The following is a 10308-nucleotide window of genomic DNA, read 5'->3' on the forward strand; positions in this document are numbered from 1 at the left end:
CCCTCTCCCTCTCCTGCCTCTCTGCAAAGACAACAACATTATTCACACAAACTAATACAATCATCGGCCGACAGCCTTGACCACTACTGAGACTTTCTCTGCATGCTAATGGACCCAGGGATAGACAAATCCCACACACATAAACACAGCAGCCATGCCAAACCCCTCCAGGTCTGCAGATTGGCATCAGTGAACCAGGGAAAGCCTGACAACATCTGCTGCAGCGGGTGCTGACAACCAGAATCTTTCAAAGGATGATAACAATTATAACCCGCAGGCATCCATCTTTCTGTGGCTGTGCCATCCAAAGGATATGCCAGCTGGCGTGTGCGCAGACACACATGTGAACAAGAGCACACACACACATAATCATTGATGCTTAGATCAGATGCAGGTCCGTACGAGCTAGAAGAGGGTAGATGCAATTTTATTTTGCAGTCTATGGGGCATCTGTTCAACTCCAAACAACAAGCAACTCAACAAGCTTCCTAAAATTAGACCTACGACCAGGTTTACAAATCACAGCTGACTATCTATCTGTCTGTTTGAATATGTATTTTAAAAATCTGTATTTTATATATGGGTATGCAAAATATAAAAAATTAACATTTTAATTTAAAAATAAAAAAAGATGAAAAGGAATTTTCACTAACAAAACAAAGTTTATTACAGCTTAAAAAAAAAAAAATATATATATATATATATATATATATATATATATATATATTTTTTTTTTTTTTTTTTTTAAGCTGTAATAAACTTTGTTTTGTTTTAATTAATTTAATTTAATTAAAAAAAAATTCTGAGCATAAAATAATGATCATTAATTTTTACCATGATTTTTTTCAAGTAAATATTCAGTTACGCTGAATCTGGAACATTAAAGAAGACACTTCACTTGCATTCAATATGCTTTCTATACATATAAAATCACTTTTATACATGCAATTTCATGTGGACACCAAAATGGGACATCTCATCTTTTACCCATAAATACACAAACTATTAATCCTATTCAATCATAAATTATTAATTTATATATGTGTATGTGTGTGTAAGAAAGATTCATATTTTATGTATTCTGTTATGTACTATGAATCGCCGTAAGCGTTATATGATACACTTTTTAAATGTTTTATGTTAACACATTTACATATCATATAGATGTATATAATTTGATGCTTATGCAACAATAAACAAATAAATGAAGCAGGATGGTTTTACCTCTAGAGCTGTGGCTCGCTTCTTCAAAAAATCTTCTATATTCCGTGCCGCTGTTTCCACAAGCTGTGCCGCATTATTTGTTTTCAAAGTGAAATAATTCTGATTATCCATAAAGATCTGCCATAACGGAGAGAAAAAGACACTCATTAGGGCCTCTGGTAATAAAGTAATGAGATGACAGTTTACTGGTAATGGCTGTTTTGATAATTAAGCTGGCATAACTCTCACGAATGATTTATTGGGGTGAATAGACATTAAAATACACATCCATCAAGATGTATAGGAGAGTGTGTTTGCGTGGTAAAGTGTGAAGGCCATTGGATCTCTGACCTGTCTTAGATTATTCCCAGCGCTGGCTGTGTCTGCTAGAGAAACCAGCTCCTGCTGCAGCTGATCTACCCATTCTTTTATCCTGCAAACACAAGCACTCATATTAAAGATACAGTTACAATCTAAACATATCCCTAGAGGGGTCAGAAAATATGAAGGAAAAACCTTAAAGTCTTAATCAAGTAACTAAACCACAGTCCTGAAGACAGCTACATGTATGTGAGTCAAATTGAAAGTAATTTGCAGTAAAAAAAAAAGTTACAGCAAATGTGATCTCCTAACAGGTGCTTTTAAAATGCATGTTTTAAAAATAGTACGAAGCAGCTACAGACAACTAAATAGTCAGTTAGCACACTGCAAGCAAGTAGCCTACTCAAAATGAATAACCTGGTGAATGCACTAACAACCTGTCCTTCAGAGCAAACACAAGACGCTTAAAAACGAGTTTCCATCAGAAATGGCTTTAGGGATCACTTGTTGTGGTTTTATAAGTGCTGTGCTTACTTTGAAATTCGTGTGACCTTACCTGATGGTTTAAACTACACAAATCACTCATTTATTTGAGCAAGATTCCTTCCAAGACGTGGCACAAAAATTGATCAAGCAAGTCAAAACCGATAAATGCTCAATAAACTTGGACATTGCAAACATAGCAGATAGAGGACAGGAAAACATGAAAATTGCTCCTACCTGGAAACTATCAGCAAGCATATGCAAAATAAGAACATTTAGCAAGAACTTCAAAATAAAAGCAAAAAAAAAAAAAAAAAAAAATCTTATTTGTATAACTGTTCATCTTTTAAACTATAAATGGTTGTCTTCCTGCTATACATTAGGCAAAATTCTAGGAAGTCTCTGGTTCCAGTGACTGCTCCAAATGGTTATACAACATCCAATTAATATGAATAATGAATACTACTCTACAACCACATTTGAAAGGAAACTCCCTTTCTTTATGATATTCCATGATGTGCCTATATACACTGCAAGACTAAAAAGAGAGTGAATTCATGGACATCAGGATGAAGTCACATGTCTTTCATGGCCTCTGTGATCACAGATCTAAAATTACCAAAACCATGATGAGAAATTCAGGAGGTGTTTGTGAAGTGTGAAGTCCATCAGAGAACTATCTTATCATTAAGTTAGTATTAAGTAACATATCTTGAAGAAATGGATTTATGAACTGTGATCCTATTTGAAACACTAAATTGTTTTTATTTAATATTCATTTGATATTTTGGCGAAATATTTTTGAGGACATAAAAAAAGGTATTTTCTTAAAATTAAAGTTTCCTTTCCTTATTATTATTATATTTTTTTTTAAACATCAACTAATCAAATAAATGTTTCCACAAATATATTAAGCATCACAACTGTTTTCAACATTGATAATAATGAAAAATTGTATGCCAAATCAGCAAATTAAAATGATTTCTAAATGATCAAGACTGGTTTATGGATACTGACAATTTTGCTTTCACAACACAAAAATAGGGAGGTGGAAAAAAATCCATTATATATTAAAATAGAATACAGTTATTTTAAATTGTAATGATATTTCAAGTACATTACTGTTTTTGCTGTATTTTTGACAGAAAAACTGCAGCGTTAGTAAGCCTTTTTCTAAAAACATTATGCAGTGTATATTAAATCCTTTTTTTATCTTTACTTATTAAACATTCTCAGTCACTCTCACTCACTTATGCTGCACAGAAATATTCTGTAAAGCATTCTGCCCTCTCGTGTATTATTTTTGTGAGGGAACAAAAGACTGCTGTCTGCATAAAAGAAGCTGACTAGCAAATGTTCAGTGGTTTTGTGGTAGCAGAGGAGGCCAAGGACTTACTCTCTTTCCCAGAAGAACAAAAGCACACATATCCACACCAGCCATCCAAGTTTAATTCGTGAACCCAAACCTTCAATACTGGTATAATAGAACCCTCCGGTGCTCTCTGTATTGGGGCCAGAACCGAATTTGAACAGGGAAGTGAAAAAAGAATTGTGAATTAAATATAGGCTCCTCCATTCTTCTCCTCTAGCGCTCATTCTATTGTTCTGTCATGGACCTTTTTCCTCAGGGGCTGGAAAAACAGAGGCACAGATGTAGGTTGCAATGAGACAATCTGCTGGATGAGGTGCTTTCTAACGAGCAGCGGCTATGGACAGATATCGTTATAGCAGCACTTTTTTAAACTAAGTCTGCCAAATCAAAATATCCTGTTTGCAAGAAGTTGCCTCCAGCAATGTAAAGTCCCACACTCTTTAAAAACCCCTGTAAATAAGCCATTACCAGTCAGACCTCCTTCACTCACAGGGCTTTGGCTGGCTCACAGGATGTTGAGTACACAGGATGTTCACTAGTAAACTTGCAACCACACATGTTGCCAGGTTTTATAGTGGAAAAAAATCTGTAAAGTTTCTCACAACCGCCATGCTTCACTTATGTGACCAAGTCGAAATGTCTAACAAAGTAATAGTTTACCCAAAAATGAAATTTTGCAGAAAATTTACTCACTGTCAGGTCATCCAAGATTTTGGTGAGTTTGTTTCTTAATTGGAACAGTTTAGGATAAATTTAGCATTGCATTATTTGCTTACCAATGGATCCTCTGCAAGTGAATGGGTGCCATCCAAAAGTCCAAAAAGCTGATAAAAACGTCACAATAATCCACAAGTAATGTACACGACTCCAATCCATCAGCGAATGTCTTCTGAAGCAAAAAGCTGATTGTTTGTAAGAAGCAACCATCATTACAGAGCTTTAACTTTAAACTGTCACTTCTGGTCAGAATATAGCCATAATCCATAATTACACTTTCTTGAAGTGAGATAGTCCATCCCCATGTTGTCCTTCCACTTCAAAATCCACACGAACTGTTTTAGAAAGTTTCCACTTGTAAAGTGTGCTTGATCTGAGCATTTTTCTCTCCTGATTCAGACCAGATGACTTTTTCATGGAGAAAGCAATATCATGGTAAGAGATCTCTAATTTTATCATTATGCATGTTAAAAACATCTCAATGATGGATTACAAACAATCAGCTTCAGCACCCATTCACTGCAGAGGATCCATTGCTGAGCAAGTGATGTAATGCTACATTTCTCCAAATCTGTTCCAACAAGGAAACAAACATTTAGCAAATTTTTATTTTAGGGTAACTATTCCTTTAACTTGAAGCCTGATGCAAAATGCATAACAGAAGTATCTACTGTATAGTGTACAGCTAATTGCTTTAGATCTTTTAAGCATAATTATAATTTAAGTTCAATTATATTAGAGTACTTGCATTATTCTTGCTATGCATTAAAAAGTTCTTGTTTTTTTATTTCTTTAAAGGTGTAGCCATGATGTTGCAGTTATTCGTGAGAACACACAGTGGTGCATTTTGAGGGCATAATTAATGCAATAAGAATACTTTTATAATATATAATACATACAGGCCTCAAGTGAAGTGTTATCTAATTGCTCATGTATCTTTCAAGGAACATCCAACAGCGTTATCTTGAATTAAAAGATATATCTGTCTAGTACTGTATGTTAGATAAAAAGTCTAGTAAAAGAAACAGCCACAGTTCTTTACATGAATTCTGCTAAAAAGGTAATTTGTCTGTAATCATAATGAGTTTATTTTAGCAAATTTGTGCTTTCATTCACTTCCATTTGTAAGGTCCATTCAGAGATTTCCCTGCGCTCCTATAATAAGCTATGTAATCCCTTTACAGGCTGAGGATTAGCGCTCATCTGACAGGGGATCACAACTTTGACTCTAAGCTTTTTTTTTTTTTTTTTTTTTTAAAGAACTTATGTGTAAACTTACACTATACAGTTGCTGCTAGGAACAATTAACGATTCTAGATCAGTGAACCACAAACCTATTTTTTAAGGGGGCACCAGTAGTCAGACTTGGGTCATTTAGGGCACATAAAACAAAGCTATAATGCCACTAAACTTGAACGTTTTGACATATCCTGTTATCCTTCTTGTTTAGTTCTCAGGGAATATATGAACTAAAAAATATATATATATATATATCTTAAATGTAACATAGGTCTGTCAAATACTATTCGAATGTTTGGGGTCAATAAGAAATTTTGATAAAAATTAAGCCTCACTTAAGGCTGCAATTATTTGATCAAAAATACAACAAAACAGTAAAATATTATGACAAATTAAAATAGCGGTTTTCTGCTAAATGTTTGAAAATGTAATTTATTCATGTGATGACAAAGCTGAATTTTCAGCAGTCATTACTCAAGTATTCAGAGTCACACGATCCTTCAGAAATTATTCTAACATGCCGATTTTGACCTGTTTGTCTGCAAAGCCTCTATTATAAATACTTAAAAAAATGAATAAATAAATAAATTTAAAAAACACGTACCACAACTAATGAAATGAGGTTGAGTAAATAATAGGGGTGCTCCGATCACGATCGGCCGATCGTTAATGCGCATCTCGTCAGTAAAGCCGGTTTTCTAATCAGCGGTTAATTCCATCAGGTGCGTGATTTCACATTGAGCAGCTGTTACTACACAGAGCCGTTGTTAACTGAGAAGATGGGCCAATAAACGCTGAAAATTAACGTGATTTGCGCATCTTCTCTATTAAATAATATAATTTTTCTTTTTTGGGCCGAACTATTCCTTAAGATGGTGTATGTCTTTTATAACATATGCATTTGTGTGCTTCTAAATATACTGTTTATTACAGCATAACATATATCTTGTCCTCTCCACAGGAGAGTGGCATCCCTGTGTCATTAAGTGGACCAGTGTGGGACTTAGGGACAGGTGTCTCTGGCTGTCAGGAGGACAAAGTTACAGTGATCACCTGCATCATCTCTCTGTGGGAATTCTCCCTCAGTTCCCTCTCGAAAAAGTCTGTTTCTGCACTAATACTAGCAATCGAAAGAATCCAGAATAGCAGCGTGGATTTTGTTGCTCCAAATTGAGTGGATTAGTTATTGAGTACTCCTCACTTCTTTTACAAGTCTGAAACACAGATGGAAAGGGAAGCCAAAAGTGTTTTATTTGTTTGTTTGTTTGTTTTCTTTTGTCTTCATGTACATTTTTTCAAGAACAGAAATAAAAGTAATTGTGGAATGCAAAAATGCACTAAACTATAAACGATGAAAAAGTATTTATCAAAAATTATTAAAGAATTAATCCAAAAACACAAAAAGGAAATATTTGTTGCACTGAAAAATATTTGGATTTATACATCGATTTTTTGTGTTTTAGGATTAATAATTTACAGTATCTCTCACGACTAATAAAAATGGTTAAGTACATGATGTAAGTTAACATTCACCCTCAGGCCATCCAAGATGTACATGAGTTGGTTTCTTCATGGGAACAGATTTTGAGAAATTTAACATTACATCACTGCTCAACAATGGATCCTCTGCAGTGAATGGGTGCCATCAGAATGAGTCTAAACATCTGATAAAAACATTAAAATAATCCACAAATAATCCACACCAGTCCAGTATCTTGTGAAGTGATTTTTTTTTACTTCGCTGTACTTTTTTTTTTTTTTTTTTTTACTTTTCTGCTAATTTCTCTAATGATTCAGACAAGATGATTAATTACTGGTGAAAGCAATATTATGGATACAGGACTCACATTTTAGCCAGAAACAGTAATTGCTTTTCACTTCACAAGATGTTAATTGATGGACTGGAGTGGTGTGGATTACTTGTGGATTATTGTGATGTTTTTATCAGATGTTTGGCACTCATTCTGGAGAGTTTGTACAATTTAAACATTTTTTTTTTTTTTTTAGGTGAACTGTTCCTTTAAGTTTTTCCCCTGTATTTTAATTCACATTGTACTATTCTGCTCTAACCTTTTCAAGAAAACCTTTTCAACAACTGAAAATAACACAAAGGCATGTAATTTTTTCACATTATTTTAAAGCAATGCATTATTTATGTAAATTCTCAGAAATCTACCGGAAGAACCCATTTAACAAAAGCACATGTTATGCAGCACAATTACACCCTGGTTTTCTGGCCATTACAAATGTATCGCTCTACATCAGTTCAGGCCACCCAAGAGGTTTATTTTTCCTGAACACATGTTCTAATGCAGAACAAACAGGTGGTCAAATCACGTCCAGCTTCTTACATTTATTTATTTCTTAATCTGTATCTTAAAGCATTGCATTAATGCTCTTCACACCATGCAATAAAACACATTGTGAGACCACAGTCACAATGTAAAAATACACAAATTCTGTCTATTACTGCATTTAGAAATGACTGTTTATAGATTTATAAAAGCGTGCAAAAAATATTTGGCATGTTAAGAACATATAGCATAGAAGAGACTGACAATTCCCTTGTTCTGCTGTCACAACCACCTGCTGAAACCATCACTTTTTAAGCAGCAGTGCAGACAAAAAGGGCAATTCTTCTCAGATGCATATATCCTGACACATGCTAACAACAGGAATACACCAACATACATATCTGGAGAATGGGCCTTCTGTATGAATTCACCATCGTTTAAACTTACTTTTCTCACAAGATACGTGTCTGTTAGTACTAGTTTAAATATCAGGTTAACAAAAGATTTGCCAGCTCAAACCAAACAATGCTTAACCATCTGTCAGGTCACAGCAGTCTCTCACAAACATCATGTTTGCCATACATGGTAACAATGCACCTCTGTTTAATATTTTATGAGAATTATTTAAAGAGAAAATGAAATGGAAACCACATGAGGTAAAAGCTTTAATTTTATTTAACCTTTAAGATTAGTGTCAGTACTAAATTAAACATATTTACACAACACATTTACGAGATTAACAGATCATATCATTATTCACAGATTAAATAAAAAGAGAGCGATTAGCTGGAGAACCTTTGAAAACAGATCACTGAGTCAGTGATTCGATTTCAAGAACTGGACGAGTGAACGAATCATTCGTTTGAGCCAGTTCTTTTCAATCGGTTAAACCAGTTCACAAATTGTACTGATTCTTTTACGAATCATAGTTCAACTCCGACTCACCGATTCAGTCACACAGGTTCTCAAGTACACTAGAGGAGAAGATTATAATCAGAAGACTCGGGATATAGCTCACGAGTCACGTGGAACGCTTTTATGGTGTTGTTAGTTATTTTGCTTGGATATAATCAGTCACTGTACGTAAAGACAGTTCCACACGTCACACAGGCTTTTAGCGACCTGAAGGCGAGTGAATTATTCCATGACTTGATAACCCCTCCCCCAACCTTTCAACTTAATTCATAATATCGATTGTGAATCTGTCTGCTGTATTATTAAACAACATTACATGTTAACACAACAACCAACAAAATGTATGTATTTTCCATAAGTTTACATGTTCGTTTCAGCGTTTGGACGTTACTGATATTATTTAGGCATGCAGGCGTCGACAATTATTGTTTATAATAATACTATTTAAAACTAAACTAAATAAAGTGTACAGATTGCATACGATGCGTTAAATTAAAGTTAAACCGTACATAGGTAGGCTAAACAAATAGTTCAGTGTGTTGTACATCCAGCACGATTTAGCTACACACTCACAAAAAACTTACAATTACACTTGCGCACGTCCGAACAGATACACAGAGGCTGAATGAAAGAAAGAAAAACTGCATTTTAATCAACAGCTAAAACGCTGTCACGCTCTTCTTGCACAGACAACAACGTCAAAGTAGCTACAGTACTTACATGAGCGGACTGGGGAACTGCGATGGGCACGAGATTTGAACAGTTGCGAAGAGGAACACCATCAGCACGGAGATTCTGAACGGATTCATGGTCATATCCGTTGATCTCGAGCGCACCATCATCTGTCAGTCCACACCAGTTACTTTTCTCCCGAAATATAACGTGTTGCTCTCCTGTCCTGCTGGATAATCTTATTATTTCCCGTCATCAGGTTAGAGACAGACGGGATCGGATTGGTGATGAGTGTCCTGTTGGATGGCTCTATATGCACCGTTTCATTTTACAAAAGCGCGTGTGTGGCTCTTGTGTGTGATCCTGCGCGCTCTCTGATCAAACTACTGACCCCATATAGAGGGGAGGGAGAGATCAATAGCCCCGAATCAGCGTCATTCTGCACCCACCTCTCTCTCTTGCCCTCTTATTGCAATATCCTGCTATCTTTCATCGGATCTTCGTGAAATGCAACCCTCTCAAGTCCCTCTCTCCTCCTCCTCCTCCTCCTTCTCTTATGCTTCCTCAACACATAAGTAGCCCAACACCCTACTGAAATCAATTAAGAATGCGCACAAAAGTGCCGTGATACCCCCTGAAAGCCAAAAAAAAAATATTGAGAAAGTGATTGGTGCATAAAAATAAACTGCAAATATTTGTTCAAAATATTTAGATTTTATAGTTATTTTACATAATACTTGTGGTTACACAACGTAGTCTATATAAATACATGTTATATTAATTTATAGTAGGTTTATTAACAAAATAATGCCATCTGCATGTAAACAAAAACAAAAAACTAAATCGATTAGGCCTATTCTATTATTTGATAGAATATTTATTTTAATACAAATTATATACATATACAATCTTTGCTACTACTACAACTACTACTACTACAACTAAAAATAATTATTAATATAATTATTATAAATATAAATGTATTACTATTATATTTATTATTATAATTATGACAATTAAAACAACGCCGCCTTCTACATGAAAATATTACATTTATTGTGTAAACATATTGAAATGTTAATTATACACATT

The 10308-nt window shown here is 34.7% G+C and overlaps 1 protein-coding gene across 2 annotated transcripts in view; it reads right to left on the minus strand.

The window, feature by feature from the left end:
• The window catches only part of LOC113073053 (voltage-dependent calcium channel subunit alpha-2/delta-1-like), an 85924-nt gene extending 76177 nt beyond the window's left edge, over nucleotides 1–9747 (minus strand). For both annotated transcript variants that reach the window (XM_026245925.1, XM_026245926.1), the window contains exons 1-3: nucleotides 9265–9747; nucleotides 1555–1636; nucleotides 1225–1341 (exon numbers count right to left, since the gene is read on the minus strand). In XM_026245925.1, the coding sequence (XP_026101710.1) occupies nucleotides 1225–1341; nucleotides 1555–1636; nucleotides 9265–9386 (321 nt within the window). In that variant the 5' untranslated portion in view covers nucleotides 9387–9747. The remainder of the gene's footprint in view (nucleotides 1–1224; nucleotides 1342–1554; nucleotides 1637–9264) is intronic.
• Nucleotides 9748–10308: the final 561 nt, after the last annotated feature.

This window comes from Carassius auratus, unplaced genomic scaffold, assembly GCF_003368295.1.
Source record: "Carassius auratus strain Wakin unplaced genomic scaffold, ASM336829v1 scaf_tig00011294, whole genome shotgun sequence".
NCBI lineage: Eukaryota > Metazoa > Chordata > Actinopteri > Cypriniformes > Cyprinidae > Carassius > Carassius auratus.